Source organism: Hippoglossus stenolepis, chromosome 18 (genome assembly GCF_022539355.2).
Source record: "Hippoglossus stenolepis isolate QCI-W04-F060 chromosome 18, HSTE1.2, whole genome shotgun sequence".
NCBI lineage: Eukaryota > Metazoa > Chordata > Actinopteri > Pleuronectiformes > Pleuronectidae > Hippoglossus > Hippoglossus stenolepis.
This window is the reverse complement of record NC_061500.1, coordinates 7,818,353-7,845,832: the sequence shown is the minus strand read 5'-3', so window position 1 is coordinate 7,845,832 and position 27,480 is coordinate 7,818,353. Positions and strand designations below refer to the sequence as shown.

The 27,480-nt window shown below is 42.2% G+C and overlaps 1 protein-coding gene across 3 annotated transcripts; it reads left to right on the top strand.

Annotated features, from left to right (window-relative positions):
* The first annotated feature begins 505 nt into the window (after positions 1-505).
* Positions 506-26,307, top strand: rc3h2 (ring finger and CCCH-type domains 2). Of its 3 annotated transcripts, none has more exons than XM_035185060.2 (20): positions 506-774; positions 9,092-9,414; positions 9,523-9,640; positions 9,864-10,097; positions 10,754-10,929; positions 12,420-12,620; positions 12,748-12,880; positions 14,074-14,192; positions 15,543-15,655; positions 15,987-16,307; positions 16,606-16,805; positions 16,924-17,234; positions 17,418-17,564; positions 18,776-18,913; positions 19,809-19,973; positions 20,065-20,341; positions 20,629-20,713; positions 21,785-21,995; positions 22,107-22,270; positions 22,425-26,307. In XM_035185060.2, the coding sequence occupies exons 2-20, from the start codon at positions 9,184-9,186 to the stop codon at positions 22,552-22,554; spliced, it is 3,474 nt and encodes a 1,157-aa protein (XP_035040951.2). In that variant the 5' UTR covers positions 506-774; positions 9,092-9,183; the 3' UTR covers positions 22,555-26,307. The 3 variants fall into 3 exon arrangements, with proteins under 3 accessions (XP_035040951.2, XP_035040952.2, XP_035040950.2); XM_035185061.2 differs by lacking the exon at positions 506-774 and adding an exon at positions 6,296-6,452 and having other exon boundaries at positions 16,927-17,234; XM_035185059.2 differs by lacking the exon at positions 506-774 and adding an exon at positions 6,296-6,452.
* The last annotated feature ends 1,173 nt before the right edge of the window (positions 26,308-27,480 follow it).

The following is a 27,480-nucleotide window of genomic DNA, read 5'->3' as shown; positions in this document are numbered from 1 at the left end:
CTGAGCTGAGGCACTTTCTCTTCTGCTCCACTTCTCCAAACGCAGAGCTGCGATACAACGAGCGGTGCTGCGTGAGTGTTCGTGTGTGTTCGTGTGTTCGTGTGTTTTCGTGTGTGTGTGTGTGAACTTCCTCCTGACAGGCGCACTTGTCGAAGCGCATCCTCCTCCGCCGCCTCTCGGTCTGTTCCTTTAAACGCAGACAGCCCACGCCTCGAAAAGCGGCTTGTTCCGGCTAGCCCCTTTACATCTTTTTTATCCTTGCCCTCAACATTAAAATAGTGCCTCTCCTCTGACGCTCAATGATTTATTCGTATTATTGCCATTAAATAAAAAAAAAAAGGTGGAGGTTTGAGGAAGCATTTTTTGCAGGATGCGTAAACGCGCACCAGCAGCGGCGGATCTCCGGCTGTGCAGCCCGGCGCTGAGGCTGAGTCTGAGGCGCAGTTCAGGCACCATCACCGGCGGAGCGATACCACCATCTCCTCTCAGCTCCGGTTCGTCAAAGCGAGGGTGTGTGGCTGCTCACTGTACCTGAGCGCGTCCGTCACGTACCACAGGGGCGCAGAGGACCAGAGCTGGACCGAACGTTACTCCTGTGCGTAATTCTGTGAAATGCATCAAACGTCGAGGAGGATCTCTGCGCGCCTGCTGCTGCTGCTGCGGATGTTTTGCATCTGATGAAGATTTTTTTTCATTTTTCCGCTCGTTCTTATTTTGATGCGCTCCCGTGGATGATGAATATGTTTATTCTGGTGCTCTAGTGTAGTGCGTGAGGTAAGTGACTTATCCAGAGGTGCGCACTACTTTCTCCCGCTCCTCTCGTTCATGAGTGTAAAGCCTTTTTGACATTTTAGGGGATGCTCACTTGTTATTGTTTTCCTCCGCTTAGAGAAATTAGAGTTCAGTTAGAAATGATCAGACCTGGGAACTGCAAACATCCCCAATTTCTGCAACTGGTGCTGATGGAGTAGAATATCATAAAGATACAGCTTGTACTGAAACTGGGGGCCTGTAGCTTGTGTTCAGCTGCGAATGCAAACCAGGCTTCTCCAGAAAGAGAGTTGAAGCACCTTGAATGCAATGTTGTAATGGTGGAGTCTGGTTGCATCCCATGCATGGTGATAGGGATTTGTGCAAAACGTGATTTCTACAGAGGAACATCTCCTTAGCTCTCAGCATGTTGCTTCTCAGCTCAGGTGGTGCAGCAGTGTCATAAAGTTTAAGTACATGTTGGAGGTTATAACCTATAACCTATAACCTGCTGATTTGCAAGTACAAGCAACCTGATACTCTGACAATATTTTCCAAGGCAGTGATAAACTGATGGCTGCACAGCTCCTGTTACTGCACAGACACACACACACACACACACACACACACACACACACACACACACACACACACACACACACACACACACACACACACACACACACACACACACACACACACACACACACACACACACACACACACACACACACACATACAGTATCTTGTAATAGTGAAGTACAGGCTTTTATTGTATTTGCTGTATGATACAGCAGCTTGTGGGCTGCATGACTGCCCTGCCTCCTATCCAGACACTACCCCCACACACTGTGATGACAGGCCTAATGAATAAGTAATCACACAGACCCACATACCCCTGCTGTACTCTCAAAAACAAGTCGTGAAACAACTGTAGTAATCCTGTACAACACATCCCTAATATGACAGTGGAGCCACCCACTGTGTCACCTTATAAACCAGTAAAACCGTGTAAAAACGAACGATGTGTATGATTGATAATGTCGGCGTGTGGTGTTTATTTGCCTTTTGAAAGTCTTTTACAAGCTTTGTCACTTCTCAACGTTAAAGTTTAACTTTCTCTTCATCATTAATGCTATGGTGACAGGCAACATTTACACTTTACAGCTGAGATATGGAGGTTCCTATAGCAACAGATAAATGAACTTTAGAGGGTTTTTGTTGTTATAAACACAACCTGATTTAATTTGTTTCAATTTTAACATATTTTAGGACTCAATTCACGTCCTTATTGTAGCTTTTCTTTAACTTAAAATTGAGTATTTCAGTGGTTTTTGTTTGGCAATGTGGTGGGTGTGAATTTTCCGTGTTGTGCTTTGCCCAGAAGGCTGTACAATTGAGTGCATGTGAAAAGTCTGGCTGTAGCTCACGTTGTTGAGGGGGCTGCGTGGGACATATTTGCAGAGGGACTTGAAACGTCATTAGCACATTTATGAAAGTGAAGCAAAGTGAGCTTCAGACAACAAAACTGGCTCAAGTTGCTCATATTTCATACTGTGGGTAAAGTACAGGAGTGATATTGTCTTAGATACTTGCAGTCTTAAACTTGAATGATTTCTCTCTTTGGTGTTTTCTGCTGATGAACAGAAACACTGTAAATGGTTAAGAGGTTTTTGTGATTTATATTGATTTTTTAAAAATCGGTGTCCCAGGCCTATTGTCTTCCACCTTTAGCCTCACATTCAAACATGTCTTCACCTTAGAGTTGAATAAATGCATTATAGGGACTTGTTTATGTCCCCATAAGGAAGACGAGTCCCCATAATGTCAGTGGATAAACAGATGTAGGTCCCCACAACACGAGTAATACCTGGTCCACACACACACTCTTGTTTAATGGAATGTTCTAATTCTGGGGTCTCGGTGACGGTGAAAAGAAGCCGGTAACTTGGGAGCTCATATTACTTCAACTCATTTTCTGTGGTGTTGTGTGTGTGTGAGTCATATGTCCACACATCCATTTATTATCTCTTTTTGTGTAAACCTCTTTGTGTTCCTGTAGCAGCGATGTTTCTGGGGTGACATGATTTTGAGTGTTCATCCAACAGATGACGACCGAGGCAGCTCGTTCTGTTATCTCTGCTGCTACTGGTTGTTGTGGCTCTCAAAACGGATCAAACCTTTTACTTTTAGATTAGTTTTTATATTTTCTGGCCTTTTTTGGCGAGATTTTTGTTGGAGATTGGCGGGAAAGACGGTGTGAAAAAGTTTGGATAGAGATACCAAAAAGTTCTTCATTACCCTGGAGGTAGAGCGGGTCATCCACTAAGCAAAGGGTAGATGGTTCGTTCCCTGGCTCCTTCAGCCTGGAAATCCCAAATTGCCCATGATGATGCACCATTGCTATGTGCGTGAGTGTGAACAGGTGTTGTATGAATATGTGTTTGTGAATACCACCTGTAGCGTAAAGCGCTTTGTCCATCAGAATAGCACTTTATGAATGCTCTCCATTTACCATAATCATCCAAGAGATGTTGCATTCAGACCTTGAGGCCATGAGAAGGCTTCAAACCTATAGCTTTGTAAACTGGCATAAAAATCTACTTCCCACTCCACACAGACCTGTCAGTCTTGTTCTTTGTAGGCTGGTTAAAGTGGCGCTGCCGTCCCTGATATGTCTCTGTGCAGATACTGGGGTATATAATAGAGGTAACTGTGACACCTCAGTCAACAGGGTTTACAGGAACACTAAAGAGTTGCAAAGTGACAGTTAAATCCATGGCACAGTACAATCAGAAACTGACGCCTGAGGGTGTGTGGAGAAAGCAACACACACATTAGGCTTGAGGAGGCCGTAACAACCACATCCATCCATCATTACCACATGCCAAACCTTAGCCCTTATTTCAACTATATTCTAATCCTTCACATCTAGTGGGTGTGTACCATCATGATAAGCCTCCTATTCACTGACTGCTGCATTTTGCTTCCTTCTTCCTTCTTCCTCATCCCTTCCTTCAGTTTAAATCAACAGAAGGTAGAGTTTATACCTTGAAATAACAGCTAGTTCTGGAAGGTCATATTTGTCGGCCGCATTTGGAGGAGCCTTCGACTTGGGACAGTCTAGTCGAGGCGCTGTGACATAATTGGTCTACAAATGTAGCCTCCCAAGGATGTATCCCCTGGATAGAGAAATAGCTAACTTAGCGGCTCGCCATAAGAGACAACCAGTTTGCCAATCTAAAAGACAAGTAAAAGAGGCTAAAGGATGCAGGACAGATGCCGACCTGGCGTGGTTGTTAGTAAATCATATTCTCTGCTCGTTTACTTTGTCTTGTGCTGTTCTGCTTGCCTGACGTTTTTATGTTGCAAGTGGGGTTGTTGACTCGCTAGTTTATCATCAGAAATCAGGTAAACGCTTCAATAGAGGTTTAGCTGGTTAGCCAAGCAATTCGATGTGATTTGATACACCAGACATGATAACTGCATAGGCTACTTTTAGCTTGTTAGCTGCTGTTCTACCCTGTGTTGAGTTCAGTGAATGTGCAAACGTTTACTACCAGACATAAAAAACTATGAGAAAGAATGTGAGCTTAGATCCGGACACGTTTTGAAGACACAACGTTAAAAATGCTACGACGACTATTCTCTGTCAGCTTGTCAACAAATGCACTTGTGTATGGCTGTTTGCATGGTGGGGGGGAGACTCAGACCACAACTTGTATTTACGACAGAGTTACGCATCCATCCTCTAGGGGGAGCCCAAGAGTGGCCGAGAGCGGATATTGCATTGTCACTTAAGAAATTGTTATACTGTGGCAAAACTTGCATTGTGCACAATACTGGAGCTTTGTCAACAGTGTGTCACTTGTGGAATTATATTTTGCGAGAGCTCTGTTAGCCTAAGTGCTTAAAGCAGCATGTAAACACAACACTGCCTTTTTTCCAGTTATGCCAGAATCATTCTACCTGCTAAATTGCTAAAAATATTTAATACCTTAAGACTCAGGAGAGAAAAAAACACCTTCAAAATAACCTCTTTCTCTCTCTGTCTGTGACGAGCCAAAGAAAACTCCAGATGCCCTCCCCCACACAGAGGGAGCCAAGTGAGGACTCACTGTCCTGAGCCAGATGATAGCTCGCCAACTGTTGGCTGTAAAGACACAATGTACTTCTCATCCTCCGCTCCTCAGAGTGAGCGGCTCGACAGGTCAATGCAGAAAAAAAAAAAAAAGGTCTGAATATTTATCCATTTCAAGCATATCTTATTGAATACACAGACGTATAATATGCTGGATCTTTCTCGATGCTGTAGCTTGTTTTAAAGAACACATATTCCTGTTGACCCTTGATAAACTGAAAGCATAAACAAGTGCGAGAGACAACAGGTCGATTTCCTCGTTTTAAAATGTTCCGCGAGGAAGAGGTGCCTGATGAGGAAGTTGAGGTCTTCAGTAACAATACAACACACCCACCTCTCCCAGTCACAAGACTAGACTTACACATGACTGTGGGGGATTTTTTTGTGTGTGTGTGTGTGTGTGTGTGTGTGTGCGTGTGCATGCTTTCAATGATCCATTCAGCGATCCAATCTCATGTTGTACTTCCCATGTCATATGAGGTATTTTTGTATATTATTAATCTAGCTGTTTTGTGGCATTGTTTAAAAGGGGGTTTGTGTGTGTGAGCAGTGGTGGGATGTAACAAAGTACATTTACTTTTTTTGTACTGAAGTACATTTTTCAAGTATCTATACTTCACTAAAGTACTTTTTAGTACATTTACTCTCCTACTGTACAGTACATGCTTCATGTATCTGTACTTTACTTAAGTTGACTTATTTTTCGGGTACTTTTTACTTGTACTCCATCATTACTAAATATCTGTACTTAATACTCAATTGTTACAAAGCATGGCATTACATGTTTACATAATGGTTTACATTTACATGTATATATCGGTAACAAGCAGCGAATTGATCCACTGATCCAATCAGAGCAGGCAGGTACCATTAGACCCTTTTTGCTAGAGCAGCAGCAGACACATGAGTTCAGAAGAGGCTGAGACTCAGTCATAATGATGTAGGAGAACGATGCATTTGGAAAAAGGCTTCACTCTGCAAGCACTTTTCATACTTAAAGAATATTTAAAACCAAGTACTTACTTTTAATCAAGTAGAAAAGTCAATTTGGTGATTTTATATTTAAATTTGTACATTTTTGTGTATTTATTTGTACTTTTATGTTAAATGTTTGAGTACTTCCTCCACCACAGGCACAGACAGACAGGGGCTTGGCACAGCAGGATTTTTGAGTTGTGCCATGCAGGGACTGTGTTGAACAGGATGTGGCAGTTGCACAGACCAGAAACAGGTGTCTGTCAACGTGACTGCAGCCAGTGAATGACGTTGAATGTTGAACTCCCCAACTTCTTCATGTGTCCACCCCACCCCACCACCACTCCCCCACCCCACCCCACCACCACCCCCCACACCCCACACCCCCACACCCCCAACCCCCCACCCCCCTCCCTCGTCCTCACATGGTGGCTCAGTCAGTCAGTATCAGGACTCTGTGTGCTGCTGCAGCTCCTTGACGTTTGGGCTCCTTGCAGAAGGAAATATGAGCCATGAGGACAGATTGGAACTGTCCTGGAGACAGAGGAGGACAGGCGGGCACCGCGTGCTGCCTCTGGTTTGGAAGGTGCGTAGAAAACTGACGCGTGGCTATAAATATATATCGGTTAATATTTAATTCCGAGAAAACTAAGGGGGAGTCTTATTTATGGTTTATACAGTATATATCCATACTGTTTCCATAATTAAATAAATAGTTAATAGATAAAATAAATATAATGGTGTGTTGTGACCAAGCAAATGCACTACGTTACTGTACTTGAGTTCTTTTTCACGTATCTGTACTTTACTTTTCGCTAACTACATGTATCAGCAAATATCTGTACTTTCTACTCCACAACATTTTCCTCATTTTGTTTTCAATATTATTAGAAGTAAACAAGAGGGGAACTGGTTCTGGACTCAGCCATAATGATGTTGCTGACCTTTACTCTAGGGAATAGCCTATACAACTTTTACTTTTGATACTTTTTATTTAAAAGCTACTTTTATGCAAGTGGAAGTAAATAAGTAATTACAGATGTAGAATGGTACAAATTACAGTCACTTAATTGTTGTCCTTTATTAGAATAGATTTTTTATTTTTTATTTTACTCCACTACATGTATTAGCGAGTATCTGTATTTTCTACTCTACTCCATTTTTACATTGCATTGCATTAAATGTAATTTTTTAAAATATTATTAGAAGTAATCATATAATTATAAGGGTACTGGTACTGGCCTCAGCAATAATGACATAGCAGGCCTTTGCTCTAAGGAATAGGCTACACAAGTGCTTTTACCTTTGATACTTTAAGTTTTTACTGACTTATTCAAGTTGAAAAGTTATTGTGATACTTTGTCTATTTATTTGCACTTTTACTCAAGTACTTCTTCCACCACAGAATTAACAATTTAAATTCCGAATAAATAAATATACATGTTTTTGTAAATAGTGCTGGTTTTGTGCACATGTAGACAATACACGGCTGCACAGGCTCTCAGAATCAAAAACACTTGGTGCCGAATATTTTGAAATTCATGTAGTCTCTCTTTATCTGTGTGTGTGTGTGTGTGTGTGTGTGTGTGTGTGTGTGTGTGTGTGTGTGTGTGTGTGTGTGTGTGTTTGAGTGTGTGTGTGTGTGTGTGTGTGTTTGTGTGTGTGTCCATCTCTCACCCATTTGAATGGATCGTTTCATGTTTTTGCTCCGTTAGGCTCCAGCTGTTATTTTTGGTGAGTGGTGTGAACAGATGTATCAGAGCATAACAGCAACAGGTGCTCTCTGTCAGAAGGCCATGTTCAAAAACACTTGGCATAATTGAGTCAAAAGAAGATGGCTCTGTTTTCATGTTTGCATGTATTCATGTGTTCATGTCAGATCCTTCCCCTGGCTAATGGGATGATGTGGCAAATAGCATACAGGAGGTCAGAAGAAGAATATCAAAATATACTTTTGTAAAGTACTGTTATGTAAGAGGTGGCATATTTCCTGATATGAAAAGTACAAAGTTGAATACATGCAGTGCACATTACATTATAATTTCCCCCCCCCCATCCATATGGAACTTAATATTTTATTACTGGTGTTGTATACATTTATTGTAATTAGTCTGTATCATGGAGCATTGAGCCAAGGTCAGTCTTGTAAACTGTGACCACACAGAAAGGAAAAACTGTCTGAGATGCTTGGGAATGTTAAAATTTTCCCTTGACACACACAGGATGTTGGTATTATTCAAGCAAATCTTTCTCAACCTGCAGATACTGTCTGTGTGAATATAACCTCTGTACAATGGTTATTATTATGTATGAAAGTACAATATGACGCGATGTGATGCGATATGACAAATATACTCAATCTTGAACCTTTATTTTCAAAAATGTTGGTCAACTGTAATTTATAAGCTAAGATTTTAGCATCTCACTGTCCTATTTGTCATGTATTTTATAGGCTTTCCCTCTTTCTAGAAGAAGTGTGGAAGCTAAAATTAGCGAATGAAGAGCAGTGTCTTAGTCATCAGTGGACCTATTACGATTCAGTCGAGCAACACTAATTCAGTGAATTCAATGACTGATCCCAAACAGTCTGGATTATACTATATATAGCCTATACATTATGATGTGTAAAAATAATTTCCCAAAATAGTCTTTATGTGCTGCCTTTAATACAATGTGGGTTGAATGAGATGCTGGCAGCGGCTGCTTTTGAGAGAGAGATAGAAAACACTTTTATTGCCCACGTTACATTAAATAGATTTATGACTATCATGACTTTTATGACGGCAGAGACTGAGCTCTGCTTGTGTACTTTGCTAAATGCTTATTACTCTTGATAGGACTCGGAAAAAGTCATAATGTTGCTGCTGCTCATTTTTTTGTTGGACGCCGAGGACATTGATTACTGTGACATACTGCGTCTTTGTGTGTTTGTTCTTACGAGGTACAAAAAGATTTTCATTTTTAGTGTAGCTGCTATTGAGATTGTGTTACTGCAAGTACATGCAAAATAGGTTGTTTTGCCATTTGGTGATTTATCTTTAGTAGTTTTTTTGCCATTTTGTGCTAAAAAGATGAGTCAGTTATTCACATTTAGTCACATTTCATTATATTTATTAATCTACAGTATTTTCAACATATGAAGACATATTTTATATTATTAAAACAGTGTTTTACTTTACATAATGTGTTTCTTTACAATGCGTCGTTATGGGCTTTTCCTCCTAGTGGCCGTCGGCGAGCAGGAGCTGTTGTCGGGGCTCGTTGACATGTGTTCCCCCTGAGCTCGACGACGCCCCCCCCGGTGGTGTGGTGACAGGATGCCGGTGCAGGCAGCCCAGTGGACAGAGTTCCTGTCCTGTCCCATCTGCTACAATGAGTTCGACAGCAGCGGCCACCAGCCCATCAGCCTGGGCTGCTCCCACACGGTGTGCAAGACCTGCCTGCACAAACTGCACCGTAAAGCCTGCCCCTTCGACCAGACGCCAATCAGCACCGACATCGACCTGCTGCCGGTCAACTGTGCCCTGCTGCAGCTGGTCGGAGCTCAGGTGAGTCAGGGAGAATGAGGGCGGGGCTCCACGAGGGTAAATGAGACAATCACAATAAGCTCAAACTCAAAATATTTGTTCCATCTCTTGTGTATCTGGGCCTCCTAGATCCCTGATATGCAGCCGGTGAGCCTGAGTGGTGCAGCAGAGGTGGAGAACTATGAGGTCTGCAGGGTGTGTGTAGAAGAGCTGGCTCTCTACCTGAAACCTATCAGCGGAGCAAAAGGTAGAGTGTATGTGTGTGTGGATGTTTGTGAAAGTGAATCAGACTCTTTGTATTTAATGCTGCAGTTGAGTTTGCCAGTGTAACTTGACATTTGTGCTTTTCACACTTCTAATGTCACTGAACTCCTCTGCACTTTCATGGTACTGGAGGGAAGTTTTAGTTCTTATCAAGATGAAGCTCCACAGGCACACTCTTTTACCAATATAGTTGTCACCCGTTGCAGGTGTCGCGACCCTGAGTCCGAGTGTGCTCAGTCGGCCCATGCAGAGGAAGCTGGTGACCCTGGTGAACTGCCAGCTGGTGGAGGAGGAGGGCCGTGTGCGGGCGGTGCGGGCCGGCCGGTCGCTGGGGGAACGAACCGTGACCGAGCTCATCCTGCAGCACCAGAACCCCCAGCAGCTCTCTGCCAACCTCTGGGCGGCGGTGCGGGCGCGGGGATGTCAGTTCCTGGGACCTGGTGAGTGTGGATGACAAAGACGTGTCCTGCTTTAAATACGTGATGCAGGGTTATACATGTAATTGTACAAAACTTCAAAACTATCAGTTAACTTAAAATGTAATGAAGGCTGTTGTGAGAATTTTATTTTACTCCTGTCTTATACATATTTATTTTAATTCGACCTTTATTTCAGCATGGATAATATCAGATTTGATGATTTGATATTCAGTCAGTGAGTCATAAAATGCAGCCCGCTGGATTTCATTGGTAGTGTTTCAGTCGACTGGGCTCGAGTCCAAAACTTCTGATTGTTTAAATCAACGGGGTAGAATCAATATGACGGCTGGTGCTGGTACTCAGTGTCCTGTGATGATTACTCATAGGGCAGATTCTGACTGGGAAACTTGTTTCTCATCATGATCACAGAATGGGTTCATTGAAAAGTCTGAGGACACCTAGTGTCACAGCAGCCTTTGTTTGATAAGTGGAACAAAGTGAAATATGCACTGTTTGGAGTGTCGGCATGCAGATGCATGCACACCTGTGAGCAAACATGTTTGTGCTGAATATGTTTTATCTGATTCCCTCTCCATGCTATCTATTCCTTTGTCTCTGTCTTACTTCCTCCCGCCACCTTCTGTCCTTACATCAACCCTCTAACTCCTCCTCATCAGCTATGCAAGAAGATGCACTGAAGCTGGTTTTACTGGCGCTGGAGGACGGCTCAGCTCTGTCCAGGAAGGTGCTGGTTTTGTTTGTAGTCCAGAAGCTCGAGGCTCGGTTCCCCCAGGCCTCCAAAACCAGCATAGGCCACGTGGTGCAGCTGCTCTACAGGGCCTCCTGCTTCAAGGTACTTTGGAATGAGCATACACACACACATCATGGATACACAACAGACCCACAAATGTGTGCACATACAAGAGATGCATTATTGCAATGTTAAAAGCTCCATTTAAGAAAAACAAGAAGCTCATGTCAGGAACCTTAATTTGCTGATGTCCCAGGAACCCAAACCATAATAAATGACCTGATTAAATGAAGGGTGTTTAAATAGATCCTCATTTACCACCACATGTCTTGCCACAGAGACAAAGCCTCAAATTGATGTTTTTCTAATGCAATCGCTTGTCAGCTGTAAGTGCAATAGTTTCCCTGAAATAAACAACCAAATTAGAATAAACAAAGTTTAACGATTTTCTATGAACTAGTCAAAGTGTCTGAGTGAGCTTTGGAAAACAGTCTCAACTGTGGATTGTTCTCCAGATTAACATGACATTAAAGTAAGGCTGTTACTAACATCTAACAGTACATAAGTCATACTTGTATTACGGATATGGGCTCTGTGGATGTATCCTGTGTGTGTCTGTGTGTGTATTTCTGTGCCTGTTATCTGATGACAGACATCGCTGGTAGGGCAGAAATGTCAGCTATCTGCTCGTGATGTAACAGCGGTCTATATTTGCCTTTCCCCGCCCTGATGGACAGAGACAGACAGTGCAGAGATACAGAGGACGATAGCTGAAAGAGCAGGAGACCCGACCGAGCAGCAGCTTGAATAATCATGAAATGTGATTCTGTTTGATTGATTTCCTTCCACGGGTTAAGTGTGCTGGTGTCTTATGATGATTTCTCATAGGGCAGATTCTGAGAAGGGGAAAATCCCTTTATCTGATCTGAATTTGAGTTTGTAAGTCTGAAGACACCAAACACTGACAGATGACTGAAAAAAACAATCTGCTATGTTCATTGGAAAAACCCAAGTACCACTCAGGAAGCATCGTAAGATTAACCAAACCAAAATACCGTCACATTCACATTGATATTTACGTCACCATACAATTAGTAGGGAGTATTAGGGCCGTATTAATCAAACCATAAGTATGAGATTTTGAGAATGAAGCTGTAATTCCTAATTTAAATTAGAAAATAATCTTAATATTACAGGAATAAAGTCACAAATTAATTTGAAAAAAGTCATAATATTACATGAATAAAGGCGTAATTTTACCAGAATAAAACCGTAACATTACTTTTAATGTGTCTTTCTTCGAGACGCAGTTTCTTGCAGAATCTTTTATTAATATTATGACTTTATTCTTGCAATATTACAACTTTATTCTCAAAAAACTCTTTCACACTTAAATGTGTCTGAGGGCAAACTTTGCGTTCAAAGTTGCTGTACTTATCACAGTAACTGAAGAAGTCAAAATGTAAAATGATCAGCTGCAGTTAACTACATTTTTGATGTTTTTATAACACATACAAGAGTGAGTGTTTGTAGTGATGTAAGATTTTGACTGTTCTCTCCCCCTGCACCGTCTGTCCACTCGTCCCTGTAAGGTGACTAAGCGTGATGAGGACTCTTCACTAATGCAGCTGAAGGAAGAGTTTCGCACATACGAGGCTCTCAGGCGGGAACACGATGCCCAGATTGTGCACATCGCCATGGAGGCGGGCCTACGGATCTCACCGGAGCAGTGGTCGTCTCTGCTGTACGGAGACCTGGTCCACAAGTCACACATGCAGTCCATCATTGACAAGGTACCGCTGTTCTACTGGTGCAAGTGTCGGCATTGTTCATCGATGAATTCACTTTTAGAATTTCAAATGTTGCAGGAGAAATAAATGCCTCTTTGAATTCTGATTCCTTTTCTATCTCGTGCTCCAGCTGCAGTCTCCAGAGTCATTTGCAAAGAGCGTCCAGGAGCTGACAATCGTTCTGCAGAGGACAGGAGACCCGGCCAACCTCACGAGCCTCAGACAGCACCTCGAGCTGCTGGCCGACATAGACCACAATCCAGGTACCTCACTTTGTTTTCCACACTCTCTCAGAATAAAGGGATTCGTCCAGTTCCAAAGAATAATGAGATCAGAAAACAGACGAGCTGTGGCACTCACATGAAAACTGCAATTGTGTTTTGAGTTTTGAGTTTTCATGGCGCGTATTCTGGGGTTCCCTGCCAAACTCTGCACTTATATAGTCATGAAGCAGCCTGGTACTTGTTGCATCATTAAAGCTTCGGACTGTTTCATTCTGCCTCATTGTTGAATCATCTGCATTAGCACAGAAAAGGTCATTTGTCAGACTTGTGTCTCTATCGTTCACTCCGTCCCTGCAGAGGTTCTGTGCCACCTCAACACGTTTAGCCACACTAGTCTCGTGGATGTTGTCAATATCACAACATTTGGAACAGACATTAATGTTTCCTTTAGGATGAATTGGAATATTTCCCTTGACTTTCATTCAAGTCCAAATACTTGAAATGTGTTTCCTTTTCATGTCGTCCCATCATCAGGTAAAAGTTTTCATTTGGCCATTAGGTCAGTTCATGATTAAATACCTGAAAAACTAATAGCAATCCATCACCATCATCAGCACCTACTTTTGATTGCGATAGCCTGCTAGCATGCTAAGCTAAGATGTTCAACTCAAACTTTGCACCTGCTAAACATGAGCATGTTAACGTTGTAAGTGAAACCACGTCAGCATCGTAGATTGTATATATATAAATACGACAGCTCCTCTTAAGTGAACCAAAATCATCTTGGTTGCCACCTGGTGGCTGGCTGCAGTGTAGGTCCCACCTCATCCATGTTAGTGGATGTGACATTGACCTAACTTAAAAGTCACTTTCTAAGAGGAGGTTTCTGTTATTTGAGGTAGTTCTTATCAATTTGATATATAATCACGTGTTTTTTTTCCATTCAGTTTGGTTTTAATTTGTTATTTCATGCTATAAAAACGGCGTGAAATGTCATGATTGACAGCTGAGACTTGCGATTAGCCGAGCACATATATCTGGCTCCAAATGACGTCAAAGGAAAGAGATGGCGGTGCACCAAATTATGTTAGCCTAATTTCTGCATGACGGTAGGAAGTGGAGACGTATCGTCTAACTTTATATACTTGCCTGTCCTTTTGATCCAGGGAAAACCACCGAGACCTCGTGATAAGAAGCTGCACTAAACAGATTGTTTGTTGATGTGTGTGCAGACGCCCCAGCACCATCATGGGAGGAGCTGGAAAGCGTGATGTTGGCTGTGAAGTTGGTGGTTCACGGACTGGTGGAATTCATACAGAACTTCAGCAAGAAGAGCCACGACACGCCGCAGGTATGCTGACACAATGGGAGGAGATCGTAAGAGTTAGATATTTACACAATATTTGCAAGGTGAAAAAGTGGAGGATAGTAAAGATGGATGATCCTGGGAGGAGGAGTTGTGCTGCTGCCTCATCCAGACACTGTGGAGGGCCGTCATAATGGAAGATAAGTTGTTCAGGGTGCAGCAGCACACTATGTTCCTCCAGGCTGGGTCGTCTTAGATACTTAAAAGGACACGGAATTATCTCAAGCCACAAGCAGTTAATGGGTCGCAGTTATCGTTGTGTGCCCGGTTAAATTACCATCAATTATTTAAATGATCCCGCAGCATTAAAATAACTCTTAACAATTTGCAGATAATGCATTTGTGAAGACTGAAACTGGTCTCTAACGGGCTCTCTAAGAGGCTCAGCCAGCCTGTGTGTCAGTATCAACTACTTTCAAAAATATTTTCTCATGCCTGATCAGATCAAATACATGTACATGCAGAGGATCATTCATTTCTATGAATCATCCTTGACATGCTGTCTTGAAATCCTGAGCTACTTATCTTGGAGGGGAAAGTCTTCAGGTCTTTGATGGATGAAATCAGAAATACCAGTTTGCATATCCACCTCTGTGTTTTCCATATTGAAGGCGTATCTTATTTTTCCCCATGCCAGAAAATATGCTGAAGAGTGGGTGAACACACCATGATGCTTTCTGAATGTTCAGGGGTCTGTGTTCTGAGCTTCTTTTGATGGTTTACTTTGGTGTTTTGGAAATGCAGCGCTGCCATGAATACAAAATTGGTTTTCCATTGGGAACGTACCACAACATTGATTAATTTAAGTCTCAGACGTTCTTCGGCTTTATGATGTTTCCAAGCTCCTCTTTTCTGTCCGTCCGTCCCTGTTTGTGTGCTTTGACATAATTTATTCTTCCTAGCACAATGTCTCTGACATTTGTTTGACTTTAACAGTCATGAAATTTTATGATTTTACCTTTTTGGGATCGACTGTAATGAGTTGTAACAATCTGCAAATAGATAGTGGAATCACCATGGATACTATTTGCCAAAGACCGATGTGTAAACACTAATCGAACTTTACACTGCTTTTATATTTTAGTATAATAACACAATTCAAAACCATTTAAAAATATTACCTCACTTTGTGTCAGTCACGTTGACGCACGTGGTGGAAGATGAAATTATCCTTGTATATATATATAACGTATACAATAAACACAGACTCGGTGTGCAATAACCTGAAGAGTTGCATGTTCATTTTCACCCTAGTATTAGAGGATTAATTAGGGGTGATGGTAAGGGTGATGCTTCAGTTAACTTTTACCCTTGTATTGTATCTGTGTTTTGCAGCCTCAAGCCAACAGCAAGTATAAGACCAGCATGTGCCGGGACCTCCGTCAACAGGGCGGCTGTCCCCGAGGAACCAACTGTACATTCGCGCACACACAGGACGAACTGGAGAAGTGAGTGAGCCCTAAGAAACACTAAATTTTCACTGTAATCAAGATAAATAACTCTCAAACATTACTAATATAATTTTAGACAGACGTCTGGTGGTCTAATTGTGTTATTTTATGTTGTTATTCTTTTATGTACTGGCAGTACACAGCCTCCCCCAGCCTCTGTTTTAATTAAATTTGTATTAATCTGCTCATGTATTTATTTACAAGAGGCCCACTGTGGCAATAATACTGCGATAATAAGGCTAGACACACACACACAGACACACACAGACACACAATGTTATCAGAGCTAATCCCTCCCCATTGTACTGATCCTTCCTCCTCTCCCCAGATTTAGACTGAGGAACAAGAAGAGCAACAGCGTGGGCCGCGCATTTCCGTTGGCGCCCGGGGTTATGGGTAAAACCTTCACCATGGAGGGCAGCCTCCACGAAGACGTGTCGGCGGGAGTGGTAGAGGGGCTCAAAGGCACAGGGGACAATGCAACTAACCTGACAGACGGTGTTCCTGGCCTGACTCACCCGCAGTTTATCAACAGAGGGGCTGACATTATCGAGGAAATGAAGAGGGTGGTGCCAAATGGAACCAGTGGGGCGAACGGGTGCAACGGGCTACCTGGTACCAACAGAACCACGTCGGGTGCAACGGAACAGTACGATTTTTCTTTGCGCATTTAATAATGCTTGTATGTCTCCTTTTGTTGGCATATAACCCACGAACAACCCAATATTATTACTATTCTAGTACTAAAAATGTGTTTAATGTCAAAATATCATATCATTTACACGTCACATAATGTGTGGTTTTGTGCACGCAGGGTATTTGTATATGATTTGGGAGAGAAATAATTCTTCACAATCATTTATTTATTTTGGGAAGGTCTGACTTTTGTTATAACCAAGTGCGATTGTGTTCATTCTTTCTCTTTTTATTGACGTTCTGTCCCCTAGGAAGCCCATCTCTCCTCCCAGGACTCCAGTCAGCCACTCAGCATCATCCCCCTTGACCCCAGTCGCGCGGGGTGACGGTGGCGCTCCGATACCCAAACACGGTCAGTTCATGCTGCGTGCGCCACATCCTTCACAGGCGACAGAGCTGTACTATCAGGAGCCCCACTCTGCTTATGACACGCCCCATTATCAACAAACCTGTGAGTCGAGTTTTCAAATAGGAGTTTGAATTTAAAAGCATGAATCCTTGTTGTGGCAAAATGCAAATAAATGTTCTTCTTCTTGTCCGTTCCTCTTCCTCCTCCTCCTCCTCTTCAGCAGGTTCTTATTACCCTTCTACTCTTCATCATCCTCACAAACCCTGCATGGCTCGCTTCCTCAGGTCGTCCAATGTCCCAGAATCCCCTCTGCCGCCCTCCATGGGACCTCCACCAACTTCCTACCACAGTGACCCTCAATCGCCTCACCCACCCTCCTCTTCTTCCTCGGGGTACCCCCCACACCCACCCAGAGATCGGATGGGTCCCGCCTTCCATCCCCACCCGGGGCAGCCTCAGTATGGGCCTCTGGCTCCCGCTCATGGGGTTTATGCTCCGCTCTATGACAGCAGACGAGTATGGAGGCCTCAGGTGAGCCTCCGCCAAGAAGGTTTTGTTTTCAGTCAGTTTGTTTGTTGGTTGGTTGGTTTGTTGGTTAGCTGTATTACTCAAAAACTACTGGACTGATTATCATGAAACTTAGTGGGAGGATGTGGTGTGGGTCAGGGAAGAACCCATTAACTTTTGATCTAACTTTGAAAAATGCCATTGCAGCTATACCACCGAGAGGACGCCAGGAGTAACTCGCTGCCTCCAGAGGTGCTGCATTCCTCCGTCTACCAGCCTCCACTCAGGGAGAGATTCAACTCTCTAGACAGCAACTACTGCTCCGGAGCGGACCATCGCACAGGGCTACACAGGGTGAGGGAAATAATGCACCATCGCTAATACTCACCTCTGACTGGCCAGAGGAATTTAGTTTTTCAGATACTAACACACGTCATCACTGATTTAGTTTAATACGCACGTTGCTACAGCTTCTCCTACTTGTTTCAGTGACGTCTATTCCAACGTGGACGGAAGCAGTGTCAACCCAGCTTCTATTTTCAGCGTATTGGCTTAAAAAACAATATATATTAATTATTGACGTGGGCATGTTATTAGAGAGACAATGCTCTCTGAACAAACAGTAATTAAAAACATAATGTGTTTGATTTCTAAATGTCGTGATTGGGTAACATCCAGTATATCCAGTAAAGCCATCTGTGTTAATTCTGTTTTAATTGACGCAGGTCTGTTTTACACTGAACACATTTATTGCTGCATTTGTTTCAGCATCATTTCCTTTTACTTCGTTTTCTCTCTTTTACACCCACATCTTCTCACCTCTACCTTTCCTGCCAGCCACAGAGCTGCAGTATGTAGCTTCAGCCTCCTCTGTAGTCCTCCCACTCCTCACCCAAATATGGCTCTGCTTCCCCCACTCACTTCTCTCATCGCCATATCGCAGTATATGGCTACTACAGAACAATTAAAAAGTATATTTTACCAACACTGTGATATAGAGACTAATAACACAGTTGAAGTATTTAATTTATGGGCACTGATTGCTCAAAATTAAAAAAAAAATGTTGTTGTTGTAATATAATATAATATAATATAATATAATTTAATATAATATATAAACAACCCAATATTGAAAAGCTTCTACTGAAAATATTATGTATTTAGACTAAATATAAATGCACCACGAAAGAATATTTCATGGAGATTTACAAAGTGTTGTATAACAGATTAGTTTGGTTTTGATTAGTTATTTGATGCTATACAAAAAGAGGGAAAATAATTATGATTGACAGCTGAGACTGACTCAGATGTGCAAGATGGTGGCGTTTGTATCCAGGATATTTTGGCTTCATTTCTGGATAGTGGAGGGAAGTGGAGACATGTCGTCCGTCTTTATAAACAGTCTGTGGTCTAAACCTAAACAACTTAAAACTTGGTAGTTGTCATTTATTTTTGTAAATTCCAGATGGCATCATTGTCACTCATATAAATATATTATTAATATGATAATGTAATGATCAGTTCTCTTTTCTCTTCCTCACTGTCTCTCTCTTGTCCTTTGTCAGGATTACAGTCGTGTTCCTCTGGGCTACGAGGATCTGTTCAGGAGGAAGCAGGAGCAGTGGGCGCATCATCACCACCATCACAACACCAACAGACCCTCCCAGTCCTCCCCCATCTTCACCATCGACTTTGGAACTGAGGTAGAGAGCAACACACACACCCACACAAACACACACGGCATCGTTGAGAGGTTTCATAGGCACGACGATAAGATTTAAATTCCACCATGACCACGTTATTAACAAGCGCGATTAATTTCTTATGCCTTTCACCATTTATTAAATTTGTCGCATTTAATTCCTATCCCTAAAGCTTGCATTTCCACTGTGTCCAATGCTATTTAGGTGGGAGATAGTTGCCTAGCAACTGTGGAGGAAGATATCATAGCATTGCACAGTGGTGGCGTGCATGCATGTGTGGGTGTGTGTGTGAGAGAGAATGGGAAAAAGCGAGAGGAGCGACTTTAACAAGCAGTGACTCAGGCTTTCAGCTGAGTAAAGCTTTGTTTAACACAAAGTCAGATGTGTTTTTTTCTGAGGATAACCACTTTCAAAACGAGGCTGTCATTACTGAACGCACGAGGACATTTTAAGTGATTGTTTACCTGTCGCAGTTTGATGTTGGATGCGTCTGCAACAAACAAACAAATAAACCATCAGTAAATAGACGGTTTATTTTTCCATGTTATGATGTCAGCAAAGTGGCAGCCTGTCAGCACTGGCAGTGACAGTATAAATCCAAATGAGCAGCTAAGACTCATACATTTCATTCATATAGACCTTTTCAAGCTAAAGCACAAAGTTTTTTCCAAGTGAAATAAGAATTAAGATCAGAAACCCGTGAACCATCCCTTGTAGGATATACAAAGTCTGGAGCATGAGTCAGTACATAAATGTGAAATATGTGCAAGTTCAATATTGTTATAAATAAATAAAAAGACTCCAAGACAGAGGAAGCAAGGAATAGCAAGTAGAGTAATATGTCTCCTGGTCATATATAAATCTCTCTCTCTCTCTCTCTCTCTCTCTCTTTCAGCATTTGGAGAGCAGCGGAGGCCAGTGCGCCGGGTGCCGGTTCAGAGGGGAGGAAAGCTTAGCCCACTACTCCCCGTGGTCCTGTGGCACCATCGGCCCCTGCCTCAGTCCCTTTGAGCCTGAGACACTGACGCACAGCTCCGCTCACTCCTGCTCGGAGCACCCGGTGAGACTCTTCAAACTCACCCACTACTTTAGCATCACTGTATGTATGCACGTGCTCTCTTTGTAACAGCCTCCATGTTTTTCTCATGCAGGAGTTGGAGGCTAACGGGGGCAGAGGCGGCGGCGGCGGTGGCGGTGGTGGCGGCGGCAGCAGCAGCAGCAGCAGTGTCGGGAAGCGGTGGCTGCATTCGTTGGATCACTACCGGCGCTTAAAAGATGAGGACCCCATCATTCCCTTCAGCGAGGGGCCCATCATCTCCAAGTGGGGGGCCATATCCAGGGCGTCACGCACGGGCTACCACACCACCGACCCGGTTCAAGCCACGGCCTGCCAGAGAAGCTCCAGCACCACACCCATCAACTTTAAAGGTACACAAGGGGGAGAGGAAAGAGAGAAGAGAGTAGATCATCTCTTAAATCAATTCTAAAAATATAAGTGTAGGTGTCTTATTAGTTTATCTTTCATCATAATAACATTTTTACTTTGATGTATTACATTAAATTAAACATTGATTGTATTTAACCTGATTTTATGTCTTTTTTGTTTTGTTTTTCAACTGTATAAAAGTTGTACACTGTATTTCATCATGTTAACATAATACATACACACGTTATATTTCTATATCCTTGTTGCTTTATTCCTCCGTCCATCACAGATTATAACCCACACTTGGATCACAGTGACTACAGGTGGGGCTCCAGAGGATCAGACTCTTCCAGCCACTCCAGTTTCCTCGAAAGGTACCACACATTTTTACCTTCGCCAAAAAGGTTAATTTTCCCTGTGTGTTTGTTGGTTTATTTACTTCTTAGCAGGATTACGCAAAAACTACTGAACCCATTTCCATTAAACTTGGACCTGGGTCAGTGAAGAATCCATTAAATTGTGGTGCAGATACAAATTAATCTCTGCAACAAACAGCAATTTTTTCCATAATGTTTTTAATACTCTCAGGGATTAAATTCATGAATCTTCATTTTCTTATATCAGATCTATTTAGTGGCCTGATGTTTATGATTTTGTACAATTTAGTGCATATCAAACTGCTGCATATTTTCAGATTCCTTCAAATAATTTGTTCCACAATAGTTGTCTGTTGTTGTTAAAGGGGTCGGCTGTAAATTTATGTTGCAGTGGTTTTCATGTCCACTATTTAGGACAATTTATTATGACCAATAAATCACTACATGTTATATTTCAACGATAAGAACTAAGAATCATGTGTAGTATTATTCGGCCTTGGCGGAGGTATTAGTTTTTATATCCTTTCGTAGCAGTTTATTTTTCAACAGGTCTTATATATTGCTGGACTGTGGGGAATCATACAAACTAATAATGAATATTAAAATCAACACTGTACCACATATTATTGACTATGGAGAGGCACGTACAGAACTTAATATCTAATTGTTCTTCGCACAGTAGCTCTTCCTCCTCCTGTCTCTTCCCTCCTCTGTCTCATTGTGCAGCAGTCATTTCCTCTCAGTGGTCAGACTAAAAATAGAGCTGCTGGCTGCTTGGTGAAAACACACTGAGCAGCCAAGAGGAGTCAGGAAAGCCCTCTGCACGGATCTGGCCTCTCGTGCACTGTTAACATGTTTTCTAATGTACTGACATTGATTTAAACCAGCATTGTTGTTTATATTGTTTTGTTTTAGTGACACATTTTGTCTGACTACGCTGCATCGTGACCATGTTGTTTAATCAGGTTTTTATTTTTTCCTCTTTATGTCGAAACTGCATTTTCTGTCGCTTCATTGCACTTTTTTTAGAATTAGAATTATTCTGTTTGTCTGTTTACGTGTTTTCAGTGAGCAGCTTTGTGCATCGGAGCTTCACGGCCGGCGAACCTCGATAAGCAGTGGAGAGAGAATCGTGACCTGTAATCTGCAGGCGCATCACGCCGTCTACAGCCAGGACCGGGAGCGAGCCGAGAGCGAGCCGGACCCGGGCCGAGACATTGAGCTGGAACTGTGCGCTCTGGACATGGAGGATTCAGACCCCCAGGAGAGAAGGTCTCAGGTTGGTGGGGATGGGATGTATCTTCAGGGATTTTGTATTGTAAACGTAATCCAATTTGTGTACAACCAAAACCTCTTTCTCATCTTTCTTTCCTATCATCTTTTCTTCCAGGAGTCTTTAGACCTGATTACTTCTCCGTCTCAGGATGCTTCCCACCTCCTGCCGCCTCCCTGCTCCTCTCCCCTCCTCTCATCCCCTGTGAAGGAACGCCCCCGAACAGAGGGTACTTTGACAGAAAAGATGGATGCTCACCTGCTGAAAAAGATGGCCTTCAGGTGAATTACCATGGCAACCACTGTTTCACGGGATCTCCCTCACTCTGAGGGTTTTTTGACTTGATTGACATCGTCATGTTTCGAGCTGGAAGTGTACAGAGAGATTTTCACTTTGTTTCCTCTGACTTTTCCTTCCTCTCTGCCTGTTTTCCAGAAAGTCTCTGTCTCCCGGCGGGTTGGTCTCGAGGGGTCTTGGCGTCGGCAAGCTGGTGCTGCGGACCGGACCCTCTCGACTGGGGGACCCTTCCACGCCCGGCACAGAGATGCTGCTGAATGGAAGCTAAAGGGACACAAAGTCAGACAGTGCGACACGTGCTACGTTGGCGCTGAGCTGCCAGCACACAAACAGATCCTGTTTGAAGGCAGTTCCATTGAATTCCAGCCTTCATATATGTAAATCGTATGCCTAAATAAAACCTGACAGATACAGCTCGGCAGTCTGTGACAGGCCCGCGAGACTCCAGAGAAAATCCACTGTCCTGTCTGCTAAGTGCTAATTTTTACTAGTGTATTTACCACAGAGAATTTAGTGGAATCACTGTTAATGCTTAATAAGGTCCACGATCAGTTCACCCTCACAGACGCTGAACTTGTTTGTTAAAAACTGGAGATCTCTTAGCATCTTTACTCCTTTATTGAGGTTTACACATTATCCAGTTTGTTGTGGACATGTGGAAGTTTCTTAAGGCCACTTTTTCAGTTTACTTTAGGATTTCTTTGCTAAAACACTGGTTTATAATCAAACCCCAGATAACTATCCAAGCTAAATATTATACAAACTTGGCATTATTCCTCCCTTTTTGTGGACTCATGGACATGTAACACATTTTTCTCCATATCTCGTAACATGTTAATGAATTTGTTTAGGCCGCTGGTTTCGTTTAAAGGCTTCGTTGTGTTGCTGCGTAACATTTACATAACTATTTCCTGAAAAAGAGAGATAAGCGCAATAATACTGAAAACAAAACTGGACCGGCCGCTCAAACCCTCCAATAAAATAGAACGAAAATTTGCAGACAACAGAAGTTTCCACTGTGGCGACAGTGAAACAAGCCTCTGTCTTTTGTGAGTCATATGATCTTTTAAACGTTGACCTCCAAATTCCCCTTGACTGTCACGAGATCACAGAGCACAACGACACAGTCATAAAGAGAATTTGTTAATGATCATTGATCAGTGAAAGTCACGAGGGAGCAAAGTAAAGATGTAGTTTTTTTTTTATATCCTTATTTATTATTAACCCTCAACATATTCCCTTAGTTCACTCATGTCGCGTAACTAAAGAACACAAAGCAATTCTTGTTTTGACGTAGCTGCATTTTGTCTAATTTAGTCGATTTCTCTGCACGCCACATTAACTCACAGTCAACCTCTCTCTTGTACACATAAAATACATGTGTGCTCACTCCTTCATGCACACACATACATGCAATACAGTGGCCTTCCTGTCCCTGGCGTTGTATAAAACTCAACATTGGGCTCTTCATATTCTCCTTTCAGAGGCGTGATCTCAGAAAATGACCACTGGATGTCACATTTCTATTTGCCCACAGCTTTTTTCATCCCATTTACACACTTAAAAAAATTCAATGGTCGTGTATGATTTTTCAAGCCGAAGCAAACGTGAGGGACGCCATTTCATTTAGCGTTTCTTCGTGGTGGTAAAGTTTTTGTTTTATTTTGTTTTAGGCGTTGCTAACTTCCGTGAAGTTGTCCGATCTTTGTTACTGTCGTTCGTCAAGTTTCTAATTCACAACAAACTGATCACGTCGTCTCGTGTTCCTCTGCGTCCGCTCGTAATCAGATGTGCACCTTAAACCACCAAAGTCTAGTTCACTGTAACATTGTGCGGTATGCGTGATTTCCATACAGACCAGCCTTGCCTCGCTCCCCTTTTTTATAAATATGAGGCGTCTTGTTGCATTTGCCCATCTTATATATTTATATACTGGATTCATGGACTGGAGACTCCGCTGAGTTTGTTTCCACCTCTTCTAAATCTTATGAGATTTGTCTAGAAACAAATCTCTGTATCTTTCAAGTTCCCTCTTCGATTTCCTCTCACCTCAGCTTCCGTACCTTCTCAAAATTTTCATCGTGAGAGGCCAAGCCCTTCAAGTTATATCTTTAATCCAGTTTTAGAGGATGGCAGAATGGCTGTACATCTGAGGAAAGGTTTTGTGACCTTTGGTGGAAGGATTCTGTCTTAGCTCCCACCCGACTGCTGAGACAAGCGAGTGAAGAAAGTGAATAACGGGACTGAACGATCCAGTCTGACTTGATGTGACGATGCTTATTTGCCGTGTTCATTTCTGACCACAAAAAGGCGAGAGCTGCCGCGGGGATTCAGCCGCTCCTATCCACAAAGATAAGCCTCAGCTAAACTGTCGCTCTGCATCTGTTTACAATTTCCCCTTTGAGGTCATGTAAGTGCCATGTTATGTACAGTATAGTACAGTACAATCAATCCCTGCAATCTCTCCTGTTGCTTTTCATATTGCTCGGCTGGGGCGAGGAGGTGGGGGAGGCCGAGTCAAGCTGAGGAATGATTGATACTCCTCTCGCAGTTCCGATTTTTCTCCATTAGAGGAGGCTACATCCTCGTCTGTGCGAGTCGCTCAGGGAAGACTTCAGTTGCTCAGCTGGTATTTTGTCTTATATTCATCACTTCAAATATTCAGTGGTGGTATTTAGCGACGGATCCTTTCGTCCCCGAAGCATAAATGAGTCAAAGTGTTACCGCTGATAAAATTGTTTGCCAGTGTTTGCTTTTGCCTCTTAGTATCAATATTGGCTTTGCTATACTTGCTCTCATGGGAAAGGGCTGGGCACTGCTGTATGTAAAGAAAACAGTATTGCGAGTACTGGTGATACTCAGTGTTTCCTGCTGTAGTGGCTAAAACTGCACTGCACTGATCTCCACTCCATCACTGCCAACAGGTGCACTCTGCCCCCCACTTTCCTTTTTTTACCCCGTCCCTGCATCCGGCCTCATGCATGCGATATAGTCCCTCTTGTGATGGCGGATGAGTACTGATGATTCTGTAGTTGTGATACAACACACCCAGCGCTGTAAGAATTCTGCACATGCCCACTGTGTGGCCACGTCAAGTGCTGAAGTTTGCTTGCGGCATTTTACTCGTTTGCTCATGAAACTGAAGTATTGTTTAATAGAGATTATATTGTTATTACTATGATTATTGTACCACATTTGGTTGTTGCTGTGGTATTTTTTTTCTTTCCTTTTTAGTATATTCTAAGTCTTTGCTTCTTTGTTTTGGATATTGAGAATTTGCTAAAAAGAAAAAAACTATGAAATTTTTTATTAGACAAGAAAGTGTCTCATCAATCTATATTATATGGAGAAAAAGTAAAAAGCTTGTTTGTTGATCGTGAAACTTATGATGAACTGATGTTTTCTGACTATTCATGTCTGTATTAGACATTTTATTTGCGAATCTATTGTTCGATTGAAATGTAAATGAACTATTAAGAGATGGTACACATCTGTCATTGTATACAGTCTGGCACCATCATTAGATGGACTTAAATAGTATAGACGCTCATTTATACAACCTGTGATAATCATCTATATTTAAATGTTTAAGTCATTGGGGCAGCTGTGTAATGTTTCAGAATGAGGAGAATAAAAATCCTTGAAGAGACAGCATATCTAAAATGTCCCCATATTGAATAATACTGTTACGTATTCCATTTATTTCCTTGGAAATATCACATTGTGAAAGGTTTCCCTTTTACTTAACTGTACGGTAATTCAGGACTGGAGTAGGTCTAACCTATGGTGATGACGATTTATTGTACGTGTTATTGACGATTGATGAAACTGTTTGAGTATCGTTTGACTGACTGATTCTTCTGTGCATTTTCTGGCTCGTTCACTTGTATGACACTGACGTAGACAGACAGCTTGGCCAAGCAGCGTTCTGCTTCTCTGTTGCACTGAGAGATGGATTTACAAAAAGCAGGATTTTTTGGCACATGGAATTTGCATGCTACAATAAACCGAGAACAAATAACGCCTGTTTGGCTCTTGTCATCATTTGTGAATCTCAGTGTCCTCTTGTGCCTGTGGAAGGTCACTGTGGGGACTTGACTCCTGACACAGTGAGTAACTGCAGGGACACAGAAACCGTCTCAGCAAGTGATGTTAACGAAAGAGGCTGCGTCACTCATCAACTTTATTCTGCATGGCCATGTTTTCTCAGGGCTCTTGGATTTCCTGCTCAGGGAGATGGTGAAGGTGTCTCTCTCATTGTGACGTGCGGAATTCAATCTGATCAGGAAAACAAAAGAGTTGAGAGAACACAAGGGGGCGTTAAAAAACCCCAAATCTCATTGGAATTCTTTGAGGGGAAACTGCATGATAACTCTTCATAGTCAATTGAACTGTAAACTGTACTTCAGAAGTGCATTTACACTTAAATAGCTGTTTGATTTTGTGTGTTTCCTTAAATATTCTAAACTGTTTGATAAATAAATTGCACAATTGTGTTACCTGGTCCAACTGTGAGGAAACAACAAGCCCCGACATGCTGGGCAGGAAGGACCAACAGGACTGAGACACAATGAGAAGAGTGGGTGTGTTTGTTATGACTGAAATCTGTGGTTCGGGGATTTAAAGGTGTAGAGAGTCAGCCCCCATCACTTTTCTGCTTTTAAATAAGTGGCCATCCACTAACCAGGGAATTATGTGGGTTTACATTAGATTAACGGGAGTTTGAACTTCAAAAGCAAAGTGTGTTCTGTGTTTTGGGTTAGAGGGGAACATTAAAAGAAAAAGAAGGGAAGGAAATAAAGCAAGAAGATGATTCAAATTATTGTGATTATGGTGCCACTATGTCAAAATAGTTAATAAAAATGCAGCATTTCTTCTGTATGTATTTTAAAATAAACATTAACAACAATATATTGAGAGTTGGACTTATCCTCCATGATACTGTCTTGACTCCATGAATCCTTGACCTGAGTCATGTTTCTTCCCAAGTAGGTTTTTCCACATACAATTGTTAGTTAGTTAGTTAGTTAGTTAGTTAGTTAGTATCTATCTATCTATCTATCTATCTATCTATCTATCTATCTATCTATCTATCTATCTATCTATCTATCTATCTTTCTATCCACTCATCTATCTATCTATCTATCTATCTATCTATCTATCTATCTATCTATCTATCTATCTATCTATCTAT

Coding starts and splice junctions, on each gene's coding strand:
- rc3h2 (XM_035185060.2), top strand. CDS start 9,184: ATGCCGGTGCAGGCAGCCCAGTGGACAGAGTTCCTGTCCTGTCCCATC. Junction 18,914..19,808: donor CCATCGACTTTGGAACTGAG/GTAGAGAGCAAC, acceptor TCTCTCTTTCAG/CATTTGGAGAGCAGCGGAGG. Junction 20,714..21,784: donor CACTCCAGTTTCCTCGAAAG/GTACCACACATT, acceptor ACGTGTTTTCAG/TGAGCAGCTTTGTGCATCGG.